This window comes from Homalodisca vitripennis, chromosome 4 (assembly GCF_021130785.1).
Source record: "Homalodisca vitripennis isolate AUS2020 chromosome 4, UT_GWSS_2.1, whole genome shotgun sequence".
NCBI lineage: Eukaryota > Metazoa > Arthropoda > Insecta > Hemiptera > Cicadellidae > Homalodisca > Homalodisca vitripennis.
This window is the reverse complement of record NC_060210.1, coordinates 78,232,134-78,259,570: the sequence shown is the minus strand read 5'-3', so window position 1 is coordinate 78,259,570 and position 27,437 is coordinate 78,232,134. Positions and strand designations below refer to the sequence as shown.

The 27,437-nt window shown below is 34.0% G+C and overlaps 1 protein-coding gene and 1 long non-coding RNA gene across 4 annotated transcripts in view; one reads left to right on the top strand and one right to left on the bottom strand.

Moving 5' to 3' along the window:
* Positions 1-427: 427 nt before the first annotated feature.
* On the bottom strand, positions 428-21,042 carry LOC124359576. Of its 2 annotated transcripts, none has more exons than XR_006922159.1 (3): positions 20,899-21,042; positions 3,239-3,999; positions 428-563 (listed from the first exon to the last, which is right to left on the bottom strand). It is a non-coding gene; the product is annotated as an uncharacterized LOC124359576 (long non-coding RNA). The 2 variants fall into 2 exon arrangements; XR_006922158.1 differs by having other exon boundaries at positions 3,308-3,999; positions 20,899-21,041.
* Positions 21,043-21,138: 96 nt separating this feature from the next.
* The window catches only part of LOC124359574 (GATA-binding factor C-like), a 97,251-nt gene continuing 90,952 nt past the window's right edge, over positions 21,139-27,437 (top strand). For both annotated transcript variants that reach the window (XM_046812448.1, XM_046812446.1), the window contains exon 1: positions 21,139-21,271. In XM_046812448.1, the coding sequence (XP_046668404.1) occupies positions 21,259-21,271 (13 nt within the window). In that variant the 5' untranslated portion in view covers positions 21,139-21,258. The remainder of the gene's footprint in view (positions 21,272-27,437) is intronic.

Here is a 27,437-nt window from a genome sequence, read left to right as displayed (position 1 = left end):
TACCGATGCCTATCTGGGTTTGCCAACTACCCCTTCTGTTTGTACTATAGACATGAACGAAATATACCAGGTTTTACATGTTTTAGTCTTGAATGATCTAGATCTTAATGCCAAAAAGAAGAATATATCATAATCTAAAAATCGAAAATAGTTGTATATCGGAAGTCGAAAGTAGAAAACTCCAATCATGTGAACATCGTGTGTAGTTCCCTGAACAATTTCTCATAAAATCACCATAACAAGCCAGTGACTATTCCATTATTGACAATCAAGAACACATTAGGTTGCAGCTTGGTATATTAATAAAGAGTTAATTATATCGTTTCGCTATGAAACAGTTATTGTGAAGGTGAATTCTCCAACTAATTATGCCAGTTCCACACAAAAGCCATATGAAGTAATAACAGGTTGAATAAAGCAATGACTGTATTTCTGAATGTTATTTTATGTAACATTGTATGTTGTAGAGAGGCGGGCCAGATGACGTGCGAGTGCGGGCAGGAAGCGCGGGCCGGTAGTGGTCACTGCTCTGGTCAGCGCTGCGGTCGACCTCACAGTTATTCCTGGCAGAGAAATAAATAAGGACTCGCATTGACTTAGAAATAAGTTTAAATTTGGAGTCCAAATTCAGTGGTGTTAATATCATAAATAAATCAAAGAGCACCAGATAATGTTTAAAGCGTTATGTTAAGTAAGATACTCTTATATCGAGACAAATAAGTTTAGTAAATGCTAGAACTGCTTGTCTTCGACGAAAAAAAACCAAAAGGCTATACCTTAAACAAATATTTGTATTATTTTTATATCTTGAGTTTTTATGTAATGTAATGAATAAATAAACAGTCTAGTTTAATTTGAGTAGGTTTAGCAGAAGTTATTTGTTTTTTACTACAAATAAACATAAGTAGCCTATAAGCGATTATAACGTATGTGAATAGTTTAGAGAAAATCTGCTCAATATACAAATACTACTTGCTCATCGTCAATTATGCACTATAAACAAAGCATCCTCAGATGCTTTAGATGGTGTTAGATTTCACACCATCAGTTTAAAATCTAACATTTCAAAAACTAAATTTAAACACGGAAAGTATTACTTTAGAAATTAAACTATTACGACGATCTACTAGAAATAATTACATTTAAACGGTTATCAAAATAACAGATCGTTTGAGTTAACATGATTCTGAATGAGATGAAGAAATGCTCGGCAATTATTCGTTTATAATTACTTGTATAGTAAAACTAAATATACTCATTATACTAAACTATATCACTCCATTCAAGATTTTTTTTTTGTAGTCATTCCTGCCATGATGCTCTATTATTCTTAGTGCTAGCTAGTACTCTTTTTTATTGTTTTCATTTTGTAATTTTTTTCTAAGAATCTTTTTACTGTACAAGTATTTATTTTTGTAAAAAAAATATGTACAAAAGAAGTGAAAATAAATTATTCTTATTCTTATTCATTAATATGTTGTTTAGTGTTAACATGATAACTAAAACACGTTGAGTTGAAAATGTTTGGCGAAAACTTATTTTCAGTTAAAACTTTAATCTATCTCGAAAGAACCGTTAGTTTGCTACATAAATCAGTTCCTCTATTGTGGACTAATTTTTATTTATTTACAAGATAATGGTTGGACTAACTGGGAGTTAGGACACAACTCCACAATACAGTTATTCAGAGAATCGTCATATTTATAGACGCTTGAAAAATCCAAAGTTCAATGTTTTATTGCCGTTGTGCCCACAATGAACCTTATTTCTAATATGTAAGACTTGCTCTCATAAGTAATAAGGCAATTAAATTCGGATTCCGGTGAAAACGTGTAACAAACACTGTGCTATAAAGGAAGTTTTATTTTTTGATAAGGAAGAAAATTAATTAAACTCTGAGAATTACATATTGTGTTCTTTATGTGTGACATGAAGTTTCTTTTATACAGACGGAATTGTTGAATATAGCTTCTATACAAACAACGGTCCTAGATTGTGATGTTCTAATCTAAAACCTATTCCGTTATATCACTTTATTTAAAGTTTTTCAAACTAAATGTTGTTTTATAACAAAATACCATGAAAAACATACTAATTGTTGAACTTAATAATTGATTAGCAGGACAACGTAAGCTATTTTATGTATTTAATTTTATTAATTTCATTTTCGTGGAATGTATATTTTATATGCTAATTACTTTCCACCACATTTGGGTTTTGGTTTGTATCTGAAAATTTTATATATTTCACCAATCATAAACACATTTAGATGTTTTATCAATATTAAAAATATTTTAACAGCCTCGTGCTTAATATACTTAGCGATCTTAATCCCAAACTATCTGAATTTTTGTAACCTTCTAAATGTTTCTTTAGTCAAGTAAGCAGTAACAAAATATATTGAAAAGTTCATAGTAATATATAATGTTGGCTAGTTATATATAATTGTGACAAACGATTTATAAGTACAAATTACAAAGCCCATCATTGCGCTGTCATGGTTCAATGTTTCTAATAACATGTATGTTGATAAGCGTACTATTATTGTTCTAGTTACGGTATTCCTAAAGTAGGTTGTAACGTCTGCTGTGGGTGGAAAGCAGTTCTAATACAAATTGTAAGCAAAATTATCTTTATATGAAGCAAGGTATTAAGCAAATAACATGATTCAGTCGTGACCTATACCTTAGATTATTTAATAACAATAGAATTTAGCAACAAGCCTGTGAGCAGTTTATACGTAATAATAAATTCTACTTATTTTAAAAGCTAAAACTCTGGCAAACTCTATTTTGAGTTATTCTTAAGATAGACTATTCCTGGCAGTTTTCAAGCAGAGCAGTTTTGTTTACACTTTCGGTTATTTATATACCGATAATCATTCACTTTTCGGCAGCAGAGACCGCTGTCAAGATTTTAGTTTAGGAAAATACTATATGGGTTTTTAATTAATTTCATATATGTTTTAGTTTTATAGTTTTGTAAAAATTGTTTTGCTATATTTATACTGATCTTTAAGTAAACATTTTTACAAAGTTAACGCACAAAGAAGCTTAATTAACAATTTATGGATGACGTTATAAACGTTTTTCATCATGTAACATACATAAAACGCGTTTACATGTTAACTTTCTTAAATCTGAAGTTCAAATTCACTTGAATAAAAATATACTAATTACAACTAAGATATGTAATCTAAGAATTACGAGTTACGACAGATATAATTTTGTACAATTACTCATCGAAACGGGAGAAGGAATTGAGATGATAGAGGATTTAGTCAATGTTCTTTTATACTTAGCCTTACAATTCCAGTGGTTGAATATGGTAACACATGGTATGCCGCATACCACGATTCCCCGTCCCAGAGTGTTACAATAACAGTGGTTGAGTATGGTAACACATGGTGTGCCGCATATCACGATTCCCCGGCCTTGAGTGTTACAATTCCAGTGGTTGAGTATGGTAACACATGGTATACCGCATATCACGATTCACCGTCCCAGAGTGTTACAATTCCAGTGGTTGAGTATGGTAACACATGGTGTGCCGCATATCACGATTCCCCGTCCCAGAGTGTTACAATTCCAGTGGTTGAGTATGGTAACACATGGTGTGCCGCATATCACGATTCCCCGGCCTTGAGTGTTACAATTCCAGTGGTTAAGTATGGTAACACATGGTATACCGCATATCACGATTCCCCGGCCCTGAGTGTTACAATTCCAGTGGTAGAGTACGGTAACACATGATATGCCGCCAATCACAAGTCCCAGTCTCTGAATGTTACTAATCCAGTGGTCGAGTACGGTAACACATGATGCGCCGTGGATCAGAATTCCAATCTGAGTGTTACGAATCCAGTGGTCGAATACGGTAACTCATGGTGCGCCGCGGATCACAATTCCCACACTTTGTGTTACATTGAACACATTAGGGAAGACGTCTGGACGGAATTTGGTAACGGCCTGGTCAGAGTTTTCACAGTGGAACTTCCACCTGGAACAATAACCCGCAAATTATAGCACTAATAATAAAACAAACATTTATTGTCGTACATAAGTTGAATTCACACAGTACTGCTTCAAGTTTGCTGAAAAAGACGTACAGGTACAGGTAGTAATATAGATGCCAAGTGATGTATAATAGTGTGTATATAGCAACATAGTTTGTATACATTTAGCTGGAATATAAGCCTATGAAAAATGTACTTTACCTGCATTAGTATACAAAAATTGTAAATTATGTATAATAAATTATAGCATTTCGAAAATTGCAGTCCATGCAATTAAATTTTGAATGCCCTAATTAAAAATTCTATCTATTACTGAATTTGAAACACTTAGTACAAAAAAGGATCACATAAATGATCATTTATCACGTAAAGGGATTATACGAATAAGTACTTAAAATTATCTCAATATTAACCACAATGTATTTTACTCATCTGTAAAAGTTACTAATAAATTATGAGTTATCAGGAACAACTTTAAACATTGTCAAAACACAGGTAAAATTTACTAATTTACTGCTCATGCTATGTTTTGTTAAGTAAATATTTTAGCAGTGCAGTGATAATAGTTACAACATCTCCATTTACAACTAAAGACAACGAAACCACAACATTAAGCATACAATGTGAGCTTACGTTAAGGTGACATTCTGATTCTGTGTACTCGGAGATACGCAGCTTGCCTGTGACTGATGTATCACCGTCCGTGCCATAGTCGTACGTGATACATGCAAGGTTGTAGTCTACACCTTGTCAATGTCACTCTTATCACCACAGCCTCCCTTCCACACCTCTCCCGTCAATGGAGCTGGGACTATCAATGGATTCATGGCTCTACTATCACTACGAATAAAACCACCTTATCTCGGGATGGTAACTAGAAATTTGTCTCAACAATGTATCGATAAGAGAGCTTGTCTCTGATTTGTCCTTATCAAAGAGTTCACTTGTCCGACAACGCCGCTGATAACGCCTATCTTATCTATTCACTGTCGCTAATTTTATGATTTTGTTTCCATTCCAATAAAAACTAACGTTGAGCTGATACGGCTCAAAGTACCTCGATTCGATCAACGAGGCTTTGATAACGAGGACGGTCGTTAACATAGAGAAGTCTTACAGAGTCAGTGGTGTAGCTAGGAGTAGTAGGGGCAGTGTGGGGGATTCCGGCTCCCAACCCTACCATGATATATAACATGTTCTATTAAAAGTAGTAAAAGAATATAATTATTCGAATATAACTAAGCCATATTAAAAGATTGTGAAATGGAAATAAAGCACTCGTAATCTGAAAATCTATTCAAGCGATACCTCTGTATTATTTATACAATTAATAAAATCAAAGTCAATTAACGATACCTGTGGATTATATTGTATCCTAATATTTTGTGATTTTTAAGTTTAATAATAAGTAAAACGATAGGAACATGAATGACTTCAAATCGTATTGTTTTCTGACGTCTGGCAATCCGTCTGTGAAATAACTCTGGACAGAAAGGTACTACAGACTTGAAATTTGGTACAGACTTTTATTACCCAATAAATTGGGCTAAAGGAGAACTCTATTAATTTGGCGTCAATATTATACGTAAAAATATAATTTTAACATTTTTACATCACTCTTATGAGTAATCATAATCGTAGTGACAAAACCACAGAATAAATTTTTTCTTCACAACCTGAGTACAATCATAATTTTATGATATATAAAATATATATTTTATCTTGTCAATAATGTGACATAGTAACGTTTTTTTTAAATTCCTTGTTGTATAATCGAAACAAATTTCTCTATCTTCAGGGAAGGTTGGTTAAAGTGTTGTTATTATGATATACAAAAACAGACTTATACCAACCAAAAAGCAATTACCATACCATGCTAAAATGCAACAATTCTTTTTAAACCTTTCTCATTTATATATATTACCATATCCTTATAAGTATGTACCTACTTAAAATTTGAGCTGAAGTATTTCAATTTATTTCTCAAAATAAAGAACAAATATAGGCCTACTCGAAAATTTAAAAATGTTTTTTTAAAAACCCCAACTTGCTAATTAAAATTTCATATAATGAAATAAACGCTTGTAACAAACATTAAGTTTCTAATTAGCTCAAAATAACATTAACAACTATTTAAAATTTAAATGTGTATAATTAAGAAGAAATAGATACATTTCTAACCATCACTAAAAATATTAAATTTTAATTTTTTAGGTACCATTTAACTTTTAACCATTTAAACTTAGGTATATCACAAAAATTTATGTTAAGTATGTTTAATTTTCAACTAACCAAAATATTAATTTAAAAATTGAGGAAAGGAAAATATATTATGGTATTATACAGATAACAAAACCACCAATGATATTTAAAACTATTCAATTATTCATTTATAAATATGATTGGACTTCTCACACCTCTTTAAACAAATTAGACATTCAAAACCAATTTCATATTTAAAATGGTATTAAAATCCAAGAAATAGTTTTTTTATTATTTTCAGTCCGCCCTCTTTAACAGGAGTGGGCTTCCTTGTGTGTACCTCAAGGTAACAGTTACTGATAAAATCCCAAATTGAAATATTTATTTTTATAGTGTGTCTAACGCCACAAATGTTCTTAGGTGCATGTCCCAGGCCCAACAACTGTGAAATTTCGAGTTGAGATTTTCACAATAATTAGTACATGATTTGTATTAAAATATACGTCATTGCATATTTAATTCTGGTGGGCGAGCAATCGCTAGCGACTTGCTAGCCTGCACAAGTGGAACTGGGAGTCTTCTAGAATTGAATTCACTAGCATATCGATAGCGCGTTGCTGGCCCTACAGAATTGAATATGCTATACTATTCCTGAAAGATGCAAATTCTAATATTTTGGTACAAATTAAGAACTAATAATATGGGAAAATTTCAAAATAAATTTTCATAGCTGCCGGGCGATATGCCCCTGGAAATCGTGCTTGGTACAGAGCCGTGTGGCAGGACTGGACACAGTCATTTTTGTACGTCAACTGCATGATAAAAACTTGATTAAGTAACAAATTTGAGCAAGGTGTTTAATTCATAATTACCTACTACATTTTTAAGTTAATACTTAAGTGCGTTTAGACTTCATGCAAACAATATGAAGAATCCAGGCGAGTGTGTCAGATAACACCAGTGTTAAAGATAGGTCTTCTGTTTGCCACACCTGTACCAAAGTAAGGGATAGAAGTTTTGCAAATTGACATTTCTCACAATGACTATTATTATTCTCAGGAATGCCTATTTTCAATTCAGGAAAATATGTCTTTGGCATCTCTGATGGAGTATGCAAGGCTCTGGGCCTTCTACGAAGACGGTGTGCGTTGTGGACACGGACTTTATTCCAGTGGTTCTGAGCTAATGAATGGAGAATATCTCGTCTTCCACGTAAGGTTGTTCAACAACCTACTTATTGGACTTTAAAAGCTTTTAGTAAAAATGACAAATTGGACGTTGACTTGTGCTTTTTGTGTTCTATTATTATTAAAGAAATTAAGAAACATGGCTACTCTATTTATATAATGCCATGTTATCACGTTTCATTTGTTTAATCGTCTAATGATTCCTTCCTTATACAATCATGTTCTGTACACATAAAATAGGTTTTTTATTTAAAAATAAAATCATAAAAGTTAATAGATTAAATCGTGCCATTTTGTTGGCATGCTCAAAAGGCAGTTACTACAGTAAATATTTACATTTACATTTACTTTAATAATTTCAAAATGGCGGACTTTAAAATTTTGAACATTTTAAAATTATGATTTTCAATATCTTAAAAACCAGCAATTTACAAAAAAGAAGACATACACAAGAATACAATTTTTAGCGGATTTTATCACAAAAATATTATACCCAATTTATTTAAGTAGAATAATACAAAACTGATGTATAGCAAATTCTCCCAAATAGATGCTCTAATCGAATAGCAAACAAAAAAATCGAATAAATAGTTCCAAAATTTTTATCTCGGATCTGAGCACAATCACCTCATTGCCCTCAGATCCGAGTTCCTTGATTTAAAGCGATTAAGTATATTTAAATAAATCTAAAACCAATGGTATTCTAAAATTGTATTAACAACAATAAGGGTCTTTATGAAAAATAACAAACAAAGCCAAACTTGTTTACTAACAATAAAAAACCGCTTAATTTACAACAAAGCTTCCTTTATTTACAACTGTTGAAAACAAAAATAAAGTGATTTTAAATACAACAATGGTTTTTTTATAATTGGCAACAACATATATCAGCCGTTTTTATGAAAAATATAGCTGATTGTGGTATGATTTAATCTTAGTAAAGAAATAAGTCGTAAAACAACAGATCTTGAAATAAATTTATTGAACATAAAATATTTGACTCTACACTATCTTCAGGTCATAAAGGGTGTATTTAAATTCTTATTCATCAAAACACAAAAAAACCTAGACAAGAACGTAAGGGAATCCAGGGGCCCGAATTCCCCAAATTTTCAATTTTGTTATTACCTTTGTAGTAAACGATTATTATTATTTAAATAATTCAGTACTAGTGACACTTACTGTTGAAATATCGTTCTCAACATAAAAACGGGTCAAGAACTTTTTAAGAAACAATATGGGGCCCTACTTTCTGTCCATTACGGGAAAATATGTTTTCTTGACCCCCCTTACTAAAATATTTTTTTGACTACGTTTTCGGCCTTAGGATATTCTGAAGCTGCCGATTATTAAACTTTTTTTATTGTTATACATTTAATACATTTACTGTAGGCCGTGTTTTTCCGCAGTAAACTTAAAATCAGTTAGTTAATCGATTTAAATTATTTGGTTATTATTAGATATAGAATAAAACCTACTAAAATATTTTATATTTGTAATTCTTTAGTAAAACTACAATTTTTAGATATAGTCTTAATGGCCGTAATTTTAAAATTATTTGACAATATTTGGTAGGATTTAATTTATCACTTCTTAAGCTATTCTTTTGTGTGTACCTATATATATATATATATAGGTACACACAAAACCTAAGTAAGCAATCTAAGTAAGTAGATTTGCTTAGGTAATGTTATATATATATATATATAGGTACACACACAAAAATTGTTCAGGCCTAGACAAACGCGTTTTACCATATGGACATGAGTCTCCAGTGCTCAAACTATGTACACAAACAGTTGAGAAACTAAGCACTGGAGACTCATGTCCATATGGTAGAACGCGTTTGTCTAGACCTGAACAATAACATGACGTTACGGGACACTCTGTATACAGACTAACGGTCGGTGCCATGCAGGGACTGTATCTCGTCCTTTCATTTAGTTCTGAAAAGATGTGGACACACTGACGACATAGGCTATTTGCTTATTTGTATTTGGGATCAGGGAAGCCTATGGTTCTGGAGAGAAAGGAGTGGACCTTGCTCCGACTGACTCATAGCCTCTGCCCGGTGCAGCTAGCTGTGCTGATGACTCACGCAGAACTGGAAGTGCTGAAACATCACAAAGGCTGTGTCTCGGCTTGTCAACAAACAATTAGGCTTCACAGCGCTGGAGAAGTAAACCTCGCCTTTCCCTAAACTTATTCATTCATATTTCAGAAATAAGTATATGATCAAACATTACATATTGTCAGGGTGGCATATTAATTTTGTTTTCTCAGCTGAACTTGTCTAAAAAAATAAAGTAATTTGTAAGTTTATTTTTAACAGTTTCCTGATTTGTTTGAACTGAATATCGTTTTGTTGTGCTGGAAAAATTTTTAAGGGCAAGCGTGAATATATTTGAATTTTCTTATAGTAAGTAGCATTGTGAATGATAGGATATTGGTTGGTATAATCCTATTAAAAATCTACTTAAAGTAATTTTTGAAATATTAACAACTGAATTATTCTGACTCTAATTTAATAAATCGACTCTCAGTTTAGTAACAATTATAATTATATAATGCTTAGTCATCCATTAAAAATTATAAACATATAAACCTGTAAAGAAGTGTATTGTTCGAATACGTTTTATTTAATTAGGCCTACACGGGCCAGGACCATCCAAGAAACCTAGAATTTGTGCCTCTGTAATGAGTCTCAAAGCAGCGATAAATTAGTTTTTATTTACTTATTAGTTGTAAATAACACGTCCACATTAACAACAACACAGCTACAGATCAAGAATTGTAATTGGTTCAGTAAAAATAGATTATGTTATAATTAATTATTCTGAGCAAGAATCCATAAGGTTGTGTTGTTCATTTACTAATTAAAACACGCAGGACACGTTTCTTGAAGCATTCAGTGAAAGGGAAAAGCACTTAGAACATTTAAAATCAACCTAGTTTTGAAAGACAGGCAAAACTGTCTCAGTAATGGAAGAAATAGTTTTGGTAGAACGTACAGAACTAGGTTGTGAGTGCTCAGTAGAATAGACCAATAAATTGTAGTATTGTTTAATGGCGTTTCTGTAGAATAAATACTGTTATCAAAGTAGCGCGGCGGACTGATAAGGGGGCCCTGCGGGGTGAACAACTTGTGTTCGCTTCTACTGTCGGCTCTAGGGCGGGCCGCCTCGCCTCACTATGCTACAATATACACAGACCACGAACAAACTCACTACATACTTTGTCGCTGAGCAGCTGCTTCTTGTTAAACAATAACTGAGATGGTTCTCTTAAGGATTCTACAATGGTTGCAAGAACCAGAACAATACCACAACAAAAAACCATACCACAAAACTTTTATTTATAATAAAAGTCAATAAGCTATTCTTTGATGTGTGAGATTAAATATTGAAAGGCAGCATAATTTGGTATTTTATGTATATAAATAATGTGTTCGGTGGAATTGTATCAGGTTTTGTTCATCTTATAATATATTTTTAAGATTTTGTATGCAGTTGGAAATATTATTTGTCTTGAAATTCATTAAACTTCCTCATAGTCCAGAGGCCGACAATTTGTACTGTATGCACCAGACACCATGCAACCTAGTTTTAGCTGCAACCTTGAAATCATAGAGGAATTTTTATCAAGAAAGAAAATCTATCGCTGGTCACGCTAACTTTAATGGAGGTCAAATGGAAGACTATCGAAATGGTTAAAAATATGAAACAATGTTCTCTTATTATATATTTTTCAGCTTGATAAACTTAAACCGGACCACCGTTAAGCAACTAGGTGGAGACAGCCTATATATGGTAATGGTAATCTGACAACGATGTAATATTTATTTGCCTTTCCGGTGTTTTTTTTCACCTGTGTCTAAGAAACATTTCATCTGAGATAAACATTATTACTCCACATTTTTAATTCTTTTCGTGCTCTCCCATTTCAAGGTTTACCAAAAATAGCGCGCTCAATGTCCTTTGTTTGAAGGTTATTTTTGACGATGGAAGGATTGCGAAGGAAACAGGATTTTTCCGGACATTTGCCATCGTTCACTGAAACAAGAAATCAGTAACACTACGTTTCGAGATCTGCAATCTGATCTCTTCTTCAGGTAAAGAACTAACCTAATACATAATTACAAATTAGGTTAACAACGCTTTGGTACGATTTGTTTATTTTAAATAGTTTGTAATTATGTATTAGGTTAGTTCTTTACCTGAAGAAGAGATCAGATTGCAGATCTCGAAACGTAGTATTACTGATTTCTTGTTTCAGTGAACGATGGCAAATGTCCAGAAAAATCCTGTTTCCTTCGCGCTCAATGTATTTCTTAAGGAAATTTCGATACTACTGAAGAATAGCAATTCGAGAGAAGCAATAGTCTGTCGTTTATAATTTTCGGTCACAATTGGAATAAGTTTATTTAAAGAACTGAATACCACCATGGTCGCATCGTGTGGAAAACTAGTCTGAGAGAACCTCAGGATTGAGGTTTCTTTTACAGGAAACGAAGATTCGCTGATATCTTATTTGCATCCTCAGGAGTGTTATTATAAACTGTGTTAAAATAATAATTACGAATCGCTAAGCTGAATAACTGTCTGCTCATGTAATAAATTCACCAGAACACGAACGTCTACAGGTAGAATACCACAATTCACTTGTAACGAAAATCTAATGCGTGAATCATTATAATAGTAGGCATTTTAACTAATAACACGTCTTCCAGAGCCATAGGAGATAAATAGCTGGAAGATATATATGTTAAATACACCTTAATATGCTAACTTAAAAAACATTTTAAATTTAATTTTGTACATGTAAATAACTTGTGACACACTATAACCTGTTCAGTTTTCAAGATTTAATGTGTCTTGTTTATTTCTTTTTACTAATATACAATTACAAAATAGAATTGAACAGATTAAGAGGAAAAAAGACTGACATCTGTCAGTTGTTGGTGTGTTGGTGGTTCCGGTAGTATGTATTGTTCTATAGATGGAGATTTCGTTATGGTATTGTTGTATCTTAGTTCTTAGACGTAAAGCCAAAGGAAATTATTATCTTCATTTGATTCTTAACCCTTAAACGATCAAATTACTTTAAATCGCTGGACGGACAGTAGATACTTTTATTTACTTGCTGCTCCTATTCCATTTTCCTCTCATTACAAATTACAAAGTTCGTACAGCAATTATAATGATCATTATGGCACGAATGACATAATGAAACCATTTAGCACTTCCTCAATTTACTGTTAATGTCGGTTCTTTGAATGGACCCCAATAATGCTAAGTGGCACACTTCCGGCACAAAGACGACGAAAGGCTTAAGCAGCGGACCTTGGGGTCAGAGTGGTCGATCCTCCCTCTCTACAGACATTTATGTTGTGTTCAACACGCAAGCTAACAAATTTTCATTTGTAGTTGGATTTTAAGTCAACCAGAAGGAATGAATAAGATGTAACTTAAATGAAACATTTCACTTTGTCTTCAGCTGATAATTCTTACGATTTGATCAATAGCAGACCAAACTTGTCTTTAACTATCTCAAAACTAAATAACTTCAACATTAAAGAAGAAAAATGAATGGAAGTTATGAGACAGAATAGGCGCGTATTACATAACTGGTGGCGTGCCACTGCTGGTGGTGGCTGCAGACGTGAACATTCTCGTTAGTTAATGGCTGATATAAATCACTGATTCACTGATAACGCTCTCATAAATACTCCGCTACCACTAACTGTGTGTTTCTTGTATTCACTGAATTTCAACAATCGTTACATGCATGAAATTCAAATCTGCTTGTTTGGCTGGGATGTTTGGAGGAAGTTTATCCTTAGTAGGTAAATAAATACGATGATGGTATTAGTTAAGCAAAATAAAATCGAAATTAAAACTTTATCGGTACGTTTACACCGTGTCTGATGTCTGTACCTATGTAAAATTCAAACGTACAGGCGCCGAGGTACGTTTACACCGTGTCTGATGTCTGTACCTATGTAAAATTCAAACGTACAGGCGCCGAGGTACGTTTACACCGTGTCTGATGTCTGTACCTATGTAAAATTCAAACGTACAGGCGCCGAGGTACGTTTACACCGTGTCTGATGTCTGTACCTATGTAAAATTCAAACGTACAGGCGCCGAGGTACGTTTACACCGTGTCTGATGTCTGTACCTATGTAAAATTCAAACGTACAGGCGCCGAGGTACGTTTACACCGTGTCTGATGTCTGTACCTATGTAAAATTCAAACGTACAGGCGCCGAGGTACGTTTACACCGTGTCTGATGTCTGTACCTATGTAAAATTCAAACGTACAGGCGCCGAGGTACGTTTACACCGTGTCTGATGTCTGTACCTATGTAAAATTCAAACGTACAGGCGCCGAGGTACGTTTACACCGTGTCTGATGTCTGTACCTATGTAAAATTCAAACGTACAGGCGCCGAGGTACGTTTACACCGTGTCTGATGTCTGTACCTATGTAAAATTCAAACGTACAGGCGCCGAGGTACGTTTACACCGTGTCTGATGTCTGTACCTATGTAAAATTCAAACGTACAGGCGCCGAGGTACGTTTACACCGTGTCTGATGTCTGTACCTATGTAAAATTCAAACGTACAGGCGCCGAGGTACGTTTACACCGTGTCTGATGTCTGTACCTATGTAAAATTCAAACGTACAGGCGCCGAGGTACGTTTACACCGTGTCTGATGTCTGTACCTATGTAAAATTCAAACGTACAGGCGCCGAGGTACGTTTACACCGTGTCTGATGTCTGTACCTATGTAAAATTCAAACGTACAGGCGCCGAGGTACGTTTACACCGTGTCTGATGTCTGTACCTATGTAAAATTCAAACGTACAGGCGCCGAGGTACGTTTACACCGTGTCTGATGTCTGTACCTATGTAAAATTCAAACGTACAGGCGCCGAGGTACGTTTACACCGTGTCTGATGTCTGTACCTATGTAAAATTCAAACGTACAGGCGCCGAGGTACGTTTACACCGTGTCTGATGTCTGTACCTATGTAAAATTCAAACGTACAGGCGCCGAGGTACGTTTACACCGTGTCTGATGTCTGTACCTATGTAAAATTCAAACGTACAGGCGCCGAGGTACGTTTACACCGTGTCTGATGTCTGTACCTATGTAAAATTCAAACGTACAGGCGCCGAGGCACGTTTACACCGTGTCTGATGTCTGTACCTATGTAAAATTCAAACGTACAGGCGCCGAGGTACGTTTACACCGTGTCTGATGTCTGTACCTATGTAAAATTCAAACGTACAGGCGCCGAGGTACGTTTACACCGTGTCTGATGTCTGTACCTATGTAAAATTCAAACGTACAGGCGCCGAGGCACGTTTACACCGTGTCTGATGTCTGTACCTATGTAAAATTCAAACGTACAGGCGCCGAGGTACGTTTTTATTTCACCATACCAAGTCACATTGAAAAGTCGTTAATACTAATAGTGATAATCTATGCGAATTTTAGTTATATAATTTGTTATGTCCACACAAATTAGCAATAGTTATGGAATGTTGTTAACTTAAACCGATTTTAATACATCGATAAAGGAATGCAAAACAAGTTATCTTGAAGCAAACATGACTGCGATAACCCGAAGCGCCGTTAGTTAGACTGCTGCTACTGAATCACTATTATTAATACTTAACTACTAAGTACGTAACAATACTTTAATTTCTACTTTGCAATGTGGAGATAAAATTAGCTTTGCTACTTAATGACGAAACATTTTTGACACATACAATTATTAGGAATTTCAATATTGGTGAACCAAATCGTAACACAATTTCTCTAACTTATGTAATTTATTGAAATAAAATAGGTACTAATTTTGTGTTCAACTAATTGGAACCAAAAAAGAAATGAAAATTGGAACTATATAAAATAACTCTGATAAAACACTATTTATTAATAAGAACCTTTATAATTTTGAATTGTTAAGTGATGTAATGTAAAGTAACGCCCACACATTGTCACAAATTTGATTTTCATTCAGGTAATTACTAATCAAAAATAGATAGCCAAACAATGCTCGCCAAAATAATAAAAACAACTCAGGCCTTTGCTATTTAGTCAAAGACACAGGCCATGAATACTCTGCGTGTCTTTTTTTTTGCATGCAAGGAAAGTATCATAATCCAAATTGGGCCTGGACTAAATGATTGAAATATTGTTCAATTAATCAATTTTTTCTCAGGCACAATTCTGCCAAATAAAACTTTTAAACTGACAAATTCAAAGTGGAGGCTTATTTCTATATTTTACTATAAAACTAATTCTCTTTAGAGTGCCTTTATTTAGTAAAATTGATTAACAATGTCTGTATTGAAAACATTGTTGTACTGCATTTAAAAAACTGTCTCGTATAGCCAGAATGATAAACGGCCTAATGAAGAAGAACAACAGCATCAACTGCTGCCAGGAAACTTAGTGTAAACAATGTAAATACAGGAGATATACGTACATGTAGACTGCAGGACGCACGGACACAATATATGAGAAGAACAAGAATCAACAAATAATACACGAACTATAGAACGAGAAGTATCAATTTACCTGAGGACCAGTTTTGCTCAGACTGACTGCTGGCGGAACTATTGGACTTTCTGCAAACTCAAACAAACCACACAACACGTAGATGAGATACGGTTGGATTTTGTTTTTTGTTTTGAATTTTATAGACATGTTACTTAATCGTGTGAGCCACTAATCGACATGGATTTCTCCTAAGACAGGGTCGACTGATCCATGTGCATTAGCTGTCCAAAAGAAACCCTTTTCCACATCAGTCCCGAACTTTCTCGCTTAAGAATTTGTTACCGCCACCAAGATCCAGAGCGGCTAACACTGTGACCTTTAAAAGCGCGCGCTGTGACCTCCTACTTGTCTAGGCGTCACGAATTGTAACAAATGTAAGAGTGATCCCTTTATTAGATAAAATTGGTTAGCAATGTCTGCAATTGAAGGCAGTGTTATACTGCATTTTAAAACCCTTAATGAGTAAGGACGTTCACGACATAACATTCTGCAAATAGACAATGTTAACGTAACAGCTGGACATAGTACATCAAATATCTTCCCCAAAGAGAAGTAAATTATAAAATAGTTTAAAATACATACAGAAATATGTACAAGAGTTTAAAATAGTAATTTTTTAGTGTTTCATAAGATTCAATGAAATGTTATGGAATTAACTTACGGAAATTAGGTGGCCTTGTTTGTTATATTAATGTTATTTCTTGTTTTATCTTTTATATATATATTAAGATTCGTATCTTAGTATTAGTATATATATACTAAAATAATATGCATACATATCCTATATTAAGCCGTTTGAAACCAAAAACCTTACCGATTCCTGATTGCACCATTTGACGTTGTACGGACATCCATATTTCCGTACAGTAGTAAGGTATTACAACAATATGTAATGCTGCCATAAATGGTGTGTGTGGTTAAGACATAGAGAACCTATTAAATTTGGTAGCTACCGATTTACGTGCACCATCACACACAAAAAAAAATCCTCATTTAAAGACACAAACCAGTGGCGTACAATCAATGAAAATCAATGAGATACATAAGAAAACATGTGATTTGAATATAAGAAGATGTAAGGAACAATCTCTCTTTATGGGTCTTATGTCAAAAATCGAAGAGAATCTTAAATAACGTTATTAACAAATCAGTGATGGATGATGTTTCAAATGGCGTTTGTATAAAATGCTATATCTGATGAAGGTAACAATAATACTTAAAAGAAGCTGAGTATAATCCTAGATTCCAACATAAAAAATGTCCACGCAGCTGGTAAACAAGCTTATGAACGGGCAAAACCCCATAAATCAATCGATTTCATCGCCGGAAAAAAACCATTGCCTTCATAGCAGGCAAGTACGAGCTTTGTACTTTTCTACCAGCTTTATCGTTATTATTTGTTATCGACAAAATGTACTAAGAAAGGCAGATAAGCCTCAGTCAGCCATACCGCACAGGTGCTCTATGAGCTCAAACTAATGTAGGCCTACGTTTTAGATGGAAATACCTCTCTATACTTCTTCGTATATGTAGATTCATACCTATTCATATTCACGAATGACAAAAAAACAATAATTGTTGACTACGTTGATTCACTTATCATCCACCGATCCTGTATTTGATAGTTTAGAAATGCAACCTTCATGGTATATATGGCAACAAAATTTGTTTTTGCAAGATTTTAATGCTTTTTAATTGATTTTGCTAGTTTTCTGGTTTTGGTCCAGAATCTTAGAAAGAGAGTAAGGCACAAAACTGGAAAAAATGATGAAGTGCAAACAGCTACAACCAGAAATGTGCAAATTGACATTGACTCAGAACATAAACTTCTACTCTATAAAGTTACTACTGTATTCGCATGTTGCATTATATGGTGCAAACAAATTTGACCACCTTATTTAATCTCTTTTGAAGAATACCGTCTGATTGGATGAGAAAATAGCCTTTAAACTGAACATTCTTACTGTGATTAAGTTGTGCCAACATTGTGAGTTTAATTCCAATTTTGCCAACATAATGTGTTTGATTTCACATGGAGTGTTTCGATCTTTTGTCTACTAAACACGCAAATAAACTATTTGCTGTTATCACCGAACCTAATATTATTTATGCACTTCCTTATTATAACTATAAACCATGATTAATAGCTGAGATTTAGCTATCCTAAATATTAGTGTAAAATATTTAGACATTGAATAAATAGCAGCAAAATTGGATTTTTATTGGTTAGTACTTTCCCGTAGCCACACTTTGGGTTGGTAAGCGTACTATCAGCTGATACCTTACATGATAACACCTAACTGTACGATTTTAATCATTGGAGTGCTAAATAATTATATAATACGATTGCTGAGGATTTATATGTTCTAATGATTCTCTCAAACTTGAACTGACATCTTCCCTAAGTGTAATTTACGATGTTAACAAACTACTCCTCATCCTTTGCCAATAAATTAAAGAATGTCTTCCCTCATTTCAATATTTTTATGATTGCTAGTAGAGTAGGCTATATGTAATTCTCAATGCAGCCATCAACCGATCCTACGCCAAGCGCAGTAATCGATCAAACCAACTATTCCAGAAGTCGGGAGTCAATTTGTATTGTATGATTCCACACAGTACTTTCGTAGACTATCTCCCCTAAAAATAAATTGATTATCAGCAGTGCTAAGTTTTAGGTGGGTATAAAAATTGGAGGACTTAAAAATAGTAAATCACTTCAAATAATAAATATTTTTACATGCCACTTTTTCAGTTTTACATAATTAACCAACCGTCAGACCCATAATTAAATCAGCATCAACCAACACCATGAAGACCGATTATATGGCTCAAAATAAAATGTCGATATCTCGTTGACTGACGGCGGTGTAACTGTTATTCAGGTCTCCGACGGTTCTTTTTAAGAGTGTCGAGCTAAAATATTATCTGAGAGATACATTATAGTTCAATATTTTAAATTCTGCCGTATCTGAAAGTATTCACATCCTCGTCATCAAAATCTAACATCTCTATCGGTCGATCTCTTTCTTAGATCTTAGTATGGATCTCATCCATAGATAAAATCCATTCATCTATGGATTTCACACAAAAAACAGGTTGTATGCTCATACGATGCACACTGGCTGTCGGGAGGAGGGTGAATGTTTCCGACTTTTAAAAGCAGTTTTGTCCTTTAAGGTAAAAACTCTTTTGAAATTAATAAAATTGTTTTTAAGAACCAGAGTCAAGTAATAACATAAGAAAAATTCATAAAATCCAAAAGTCTGCTTCCTTAGCTTAAACAAATTTACATATATGTCCAACCCAACAACAATAATATACAATAAGTGTACACACGATTCTGGGTTGGAAAAAAGGAATCTACTGTACGATAGCTAAAACTATCTACTTTTTTGTGTCTTTTTTTTCTACGTGCTGCTTAAGAGACAAAGAAACGCTTTTTACGCTCGGTTTTGTGTTTGTTTCGACTAATTACCATCCAAATTTCACCGAATTTGTTTTCTTTTCTTTTCCGACTTCTAAAACTTAACGGAATGTGTAAAGTATCTCAGATATACTGTACGTACATACTTGGAATGGACAAACGCTTATAAAACAATTATGCTTATCTTATTTCATATTTGTTCGACCTTGATTATAAGGTTTGTCCCTTATTTCCTGCTTCATATGCCTACTCCTCATCATGTAACGATCAAAATATTTTTGTCTATTCGTCCTACTTCAAGAAAAGGTACGTATCCGATCAAAATTTTGTTTAAACATTAAAAATATTATTTCAACCTGAAAGACTATTGTACCACCTTAAATTAGTGCCTTACGTTTACAATGTTCAATTTATTCGGTCTACACGGGTCCGTAACCATTACTTTTGTCTTTGGGGAGACATTTTAATTATTGTATATTTATATGTTTAACTGAGTTATAGACACATTTGTTGGACTACATTTAGTTATAAGCTTCATTATTTGAAGTTCACGTGTTATTTGTTCGTTAATTTGTGTCCTACGATTTCAAAGTTTTCATTGTCAACGAGCTTGTAGGAATTTTTAGATTTTAATGAGACGTTTCAATGATGGCTTATGGTTATGCTCAAACTAGAAAATTACATCTGCGTCATTGGGCTTTACATTGAGTACCATTGTGTATTTCAACGTGGGTCCGTGTGTTTTGTTTTAATTTTTAAAGTTATAAAGTTATGATGTACTGTTATGAGATTCAAATTTGGGAGTACACTTTTATTTTCAAAGTAATCAAAGATATTCAAATTTCAACCCTGAATAGATGAATTTAAGTAATATCAGAAAAAATAATAAACCATTAGTTCTTAACAATATCACCTTTTGTTTTACCTTTTTAGCAAAGAAAGGTTTAATAACCTATATTTTAAAATGAGATCACATAAGGTGTAGAAACTGTACATATTTAGACGTAAACGACACGCTTCACGCCACGCTTCGTAAATAAACTGAATGTTGTTTGTTCTCTTACCATGGTTGGATTTGCATTTTATCCAGTATTAAAATGTATGTGTTCTAATAAAAAATAACATTTACACGCAAAATGTGTGACTGACAAAAACAACTATACTAACTAAATTGCTTGTTAAACCCACAGATTAGATTATTCTAGTACCAAAAACCTACATGCATGTTTATGTAATGTCCTTTTGTAATGTTTCGAAAAAGTTGTTTACGCAAATAACGCCTCGAATTACTCCCAAGTACACATAAATGTTCAACGTAAATACCATCTGACAAAAATGGAAATATATTGTGACCAACGTAGATGGATCATATTGACAGTTTATTTAATGCTTAAAGCTGTGTTTGAGAGAACAGTTAAGCTCGGATGCCAAGTACATGACGTGTGCTGAAACTTGTGTGAATTCACAAAAAATAAGATGGTTACTTACTACTCAGTGCGAGGCATGGTGGGGGGATCCCCCTCCCCCTCCATCATCAGCTGATGAGCAATAGGCCACTTCCACTACACAGTCCCGACCCGACTCGACTGACTCTCCGCATAGACGCTACTAGACGACTCACCTTATCAACCACTAGATAAGATTACTTATATGTCTTACGTGTTGTGATAACGGGTTTTATCTAATAATTTCATATCACCTCCCTCAATTAAACCATTATCAAAATAAACAATGCGTTTTATTCCGGTAAATACAGTTTTTTAATCTCGGCTTCACCCGGTCTGTAAGTTTATTTACCGATTTGTTCGAGCGTTACGGGGAAGAGTGTCAAGTGTTGGTCCTTCATATATGAACGATTTTGGTGAGTAAACTTCAATTTAATTAAGTAATTACTTGTTACATTTATTTTTAGAGCTTGTCATGTTAATAATTGTATTTCTAATATTATAGGTATTTATTATATTCTGTAAAACTAAAGCATGCTTTGATACAATATTTTAAATTAAGTGAGGTATAAAATATATTATCTAACTAAATTCTATAATATTAAACTGTAACATAATTTTTCATTAAGAATATATTGGTTCACTCTCATTAGTAATAATTAGTTACCGGCAATTACATGAAACATAATTTATTTAACTTATTAACGATATTAACAATAAAAGTTAAAATAATACTGAACGTTAAAAAATAGAACTGAAAGGCAAAATAAAGATTGTTAATCCTTTAAGAAACAATTAATTGTATTATTTTGAAAGTTTAAAAATGTATCAAGTTTTATTATAATACTTTTATTAAAGATTACTTTTATTATCAAATTAAAATAACGTCGAGATTACTTTTGGGTTGAACAGAGATTAATTTCTGGGTTAGTATTTTTCTCCTAAAAACTATAATATTAGTTTATAAATTATACTTGCTGCTTAAGCGTCAGTGTGATTTGAAATACAACTCTTAGTACACGGGTTGTATTTTATTTTCCTCCTATTTTATATTGCTGCATATTGGTTGTAGATCTGTGGTTTTTAAGTTTAATATTAAATTAAATTGTAGTTTAGAACGAAATCCCAACGATGTTTAACTTATGTAGTACTAGTTTTTTATTGCCAAACGGGAGTGTGTTATACGAAAAAGTTTGCAGAAGAGTAAATAAGAGTAAAAATATGTAGTTTGGTCTAGCTTTTTAAATGAAACCATATTTAAATGTTCCCCGCGTTTTTGTAAGAGGACAGACTAGTGACTAGCAGGAATTTCCTCCTTCTATAATAATGGCAGCTACGCATTAACTGATTTTGTTAACATTTATTGTTGGAAAAAATAATAGAGATAATTTTATAACATATTGCATTGCTGGTTTTGTGGTAAGAGAACCGGATTTCTTCAAGACCACATCGCTCTTGGTCACTTCTTGCTCTTTGTACCGAACCTATAACGTTTACCACATACGAGTACAAGACTAACGTTCTAGAATATTACAATTATAAACCTTTGAACAATTAAAGTAATTAAACTCATGAAAAAGTGTCTTAAACTAATTTATTTATTACCGGTAATACTATTAATAATTGACACAAAAGTATATTACCTTCGAACTACATGTATTAATAATATAACAAGATATTCTTTTCTTATTTTGGGATATTCCAATTTAAAAGACTATTTCAGTGGTCGTTATATTTTCCTTACTGAATGCCGATGTAGTTTGATGTGTATGGTAATCAAGATGCTTTGTAATTGTATTTCAAATACAATAATATTTCCTATCCAGTTAATTTTATTATTACCGCGCAATAATAATGCGGTAAATCCAAGCAGACATTAGTTATAAACCCATTTTTCAAATGCCGTATGCACAATGTTTGATGAGAGCAGTAGGACAAGCCAAATTAGTTTCAGTTGTAATACGCAAAGAAAGAGTTTTGTTGTATAAGTACTCATAACACTTAAATAGTTATTTTAACTTTTTGGTACTATTTTCAGAGGAACTATTATATCATAAACAGTATACAAATTGATATGAAATAAGTAAGAATTCCTCGTTGATTTTTAGCGATTAGGCAACAATATTATATCCAAAATGTAATACAAAATGTTAGATTATTGTTAATAATTGTTAAATATCGTGCACATAGTATAAGCACATCAATACCATGTTCTGTAGTAAGCTGCTCCACTCCGTAACCGTACAGGACGTTGCCACCTATGGTTGTAAGGTGCGCTGTAAAATTACTTAAATGACGATATCTCAACAGGTTTTTTACAATGACAAATTAAAACGTTTTCTGGAAAAGCGAGAATATAAGACTAAAGAACTTACCTTAATGACGATATCTCAACAGGGTTGTTACTACGACAAATTAAAACATTTTCTGGAAGAGCGAGAATATAAGACTACAGAACTTACTTTAATGACGATATCTCAACAGGGTTGTTACTACGACAAATTAAAACATTTTCTGGAAGAGCGAGAATATAAGACTACAGAACTTACTTTAATGACGATATTTCAACAGGGTTGTTAATACGACAAATTAAAACATTTTCTGGAAGAGCGAGAATATAAGACTACAGAACTTACTTTAATGACGATATCTCAACAGGGTTGTTAATACGACAAATTAAAACATTTTCTGGAAGAGCGAGAATATAAGACTACAGAACTTACTTTAATGACGATATCTCAACAGGGTTTTTTACAATGACAAATTAAAACATTTTCTGGAAGAGCGAGAATATAAGACTACAGAACTTACTTTAATGACGATATCTCAACAGGGTTGTTACTACGACAAATTAAAACATTTTCTGGAAGAGCGAGAATATAAGACTACAGAACTTACTTTAATGACGATATTTCAACAGGGTTGTTACTACGACAAATTAAAACATTTTCTGGAAGAGCGAGAATATAAGACTACAGAAGTGAGAATTCATCGGTTTACTTGAAGCTTCATATACTAATCTAGCTAAACAATTATAATGCAGTATTTACTTTGCAGTAATCACGAGCAAGTACAGTGGGCTATAATATACAATAAATAACTTTATGAAAAGTTGTTAACATAAAAAACTGTATGTGCTACCAACAAATGCTTGAAACGCATCAATTTTAAAATTACCTCAAATAATAATTTCTTTAGCTAACTTGATAGCATCGAGTTAAAACAATTTCTGAATTTCGTTGGTTAATTACATCTGCTAAGGAAGATATAATTGAATAGGCTACAGTTAGAGAAAAAAGGTTCAATACGCTTTCTCGCCAGGCAAAACTAACAATAGACGGTTTTGTTCTCTGTAATTTTTAATCTGTTATAAAATTGGCCCTATTCAATGGACCAAGAGAGTGAAACTTCGTGGAACTCTCGGTTTAATTTCCAGTTTAAACGTGACGACGAATGGGGTTGTTTTATTTTGGTAGCGGTGCGGTGACTGTGAGTCACGTGGTAGGGTCCAAGGTCTGGTCAGACAGTCGGACAGTGTTTGGGCACAAAGTTCAAGCCTGTGGACAACGTGTAGGACAAAGCGGAGAGATCTAACTGATAGCCGTGGTGAGTACTATCGCAATGAACACCTCTTATAATAAGGTAACCGGGAGCGCCTTGTTCAGTTTCTATAGTTACCGTTCCACTTTTAATATAATTGTTTTAGCGAGGTTTTTCCTACAATTGACTTTACCACTGTCTATTTTTTTCTTGTCTCTACTTTTTCTTGTTATACATTGGTAAACAAATCTGAAATACAGCCCATTAGGAAATGTGAAAATGCAAGGCTTTAATATTAGATGTGTAAGAATTGGTTGTTTTTCAACAGGAAAAGCAATATAAAAACTTTTGATGGTCGAATGCAGATTTGGTGCTATAAATTGTACAATAGTTTATTGCAAAGAAATTGCTCGACTAGCGAGATAGGGAAGCCGGTGAAGCCAGTATATTGCGATATTCCTAATGTTACCTCGATTATCGAGACAGGGATGCCGGTGAAGCCAGTATATTGCGATATTCCTAATGTTAGCTCGATTAGCCAGATGGGGTGCCGGTGAAGCCAGTATATTGTGATATTCCTAATGTTAGCTCGACTAGCGAGATAGGGAAGCCGGTGAAGCCAGTATATTGTGATATTCCCAATGTTACCTCGATTATCGAGACAGGGATGCCGGTGAAGCCAGTATATTGCGATATTCCTAATGTTAGCTCGAGTAGCGAGAATGGATGCCGGTGAAGCCAGTAGATTGTGATATTCCTAATGTTAGCTCGACTAGCGAGAAGGGATGCCGGTGAAGCTAGTATATTGCAATATTCCTAATGTTAGCTCGACTAGCGAGATAGGCAAGCCGGTGAAGCCAGTATATTGTGATATTCCTAATGTTACCTCGATTATCGAGACAGGGATGCCGGTGAAGCCAGTATATTGCGATATTCCTAATGTTAGCTCGATTAGCGAGATGGGGTGCCGGTGAAGCCAGTATATTGTGATATTCCTAATGTTAGCTCGACTAGCGAGATAGGGAAGCCGGTGAAGCCAGTATATTGCGAAATTCCTAATGTTAGCTCGAGTAGCGAGAATGGATGCCGGTGAAGCCAGTATATTGTGATATTCCTAATGTTAGCTCGACTAGCGAGATAGGGAAGCCGGTGAAGCCAGTATATTGCGAAATTCCTAATGTTAGCTCGAGTAGCGAGAATGGATGCCGGTGAAGCCAGTAGATTGTGATATTCCTAATGTTAGCTCGACTAGCAAGAAGGGATGCCGGTGAAGCTAGTATATTGCGATATTCCTAATGTTACCTCGAGTAGCGAGAATGGATGCCGGTGAAGCCAGTAGATTGTGATATTCCTAATGTTAGCTCGACTAGTGAGAAGGGATGCCGGTGAAGCTAGTATATTGCAATATTCCTAATGTTAGCTCGACTAGCGAGATAGGGAAGCCGGTGAAGCCAGTATAGTGTGATATTCCTAATGTTACCTCGATTAGCGAGATAGGGATGCCGGTGAAGCCAGTATATTGCGATATTCCTAATGTTAGCTCGATTAGCGAGATGGGGTGCCGGTGAAGCCAGTATATTGTGATATTCCTAATGTTAGCTCGACTAGCGAGATAGGGAAGCCGGTGAAGCCAGTATATTGCGAAATTCCTAATGTTAGCTCGAGTAGCGAGAATGGATGCCGGTGAAGCCAGTAGATTGTGATATTCCTAATGTTAGCTCGACTAGCAAGAAGGGATGCCGGTGAAGCTAGTATATTGCAATATTCCTAATGTTAGCTCGACTAGCGAGAAGGGATGCCGGTGAAGCTAGTATATTGCGATATTCCTAATGTTAGCTCGACTAGCGAGATATGGATGCCGGTGAAGCCCGTATATTGCGATATTTCTAGTGTTAGATCGAGATTCAACATAATGTAGGTGTATAGCCTAAAACGTGCATGAAAGTCATTACTGGGAAACTATTAGTAAGAAATATACTTTTTGTAGAGATGTTCAAGACTAGTGTCAATTATACATCATTTTTGTCTGTTGTAGTTCCTGCTAGAGGATTAGCAGAAACTTTTAGTGTCTGATTTGTTCTCTAAAATATTGCTAAAATTTGTGATATTTATTAGTCTAAGTACCGTTTCTAACACTAACTCACTCCACTGCACCAAACCGAATATATAGTGTGCTTAAATATATATTTATTATTGAGCAAAATTACACTTGACGTTGTAAGCAAACGTTTTCAGTGTTCAATCCATAATTCTAGCCTTTATACTCAATATGTATGCGGTGTGTTCACGTATCACGTGACTGATATCAGAATTTCGCACGAGATCTCGCGATTGGTTGTAAAAACATACAAAACACAAACCATTTCTTAGCGAGCACTTAGGAGCTAAACGATAATTTGTACAAAGATCCATGTAAATCCGTTCGGTGAGTGGGGGTTTTCGCGATGAACCAAACAGTGGTGTTTAGCTGTAACGAGTATAGATTTATTTAAATTACTGTAACGTTCTATAATACATCTGAAATATGTCTTGTGTTTGACCGCTCGAACCCCTCCTCAGAACTCTACACATGTTTTTCAGTCACGATCCCCGACCTCCAGATAACCTAACCTCACTTTTGTTACGCCTAGCTTCATCATTATCTAAATCTAATTATTACAGATCCTAGTTTACGTTCAAGTTTATCAGTGAGGTCTCCGAAGGTCTGACCGACCCTTGGGTTTATTTGTTCGTTTCGTTTAAGGGTACAACATGTTTATTGCAATATGTTTTAATTATTCATTCTTTTATTATAATGGTTTGCCTGCAAGCGTTTTTCCAACTCTCATTGGTTTTGATATTGTTTAGATGTTATGTATACCGAATAAGATGCATACCATTAATAACTTATCATAGTCGAATAAGCACTTGAATTGCCGGTAAACTATAGTAATAATGTAAAATTAATTACACGTATAAAAAATTAAGTTATATAAACTTGTTATTCTCAAAACCTATCAAGGTCTTCTAATTCAAAGCGAATCTTTATTCAAAGTTTGGCTC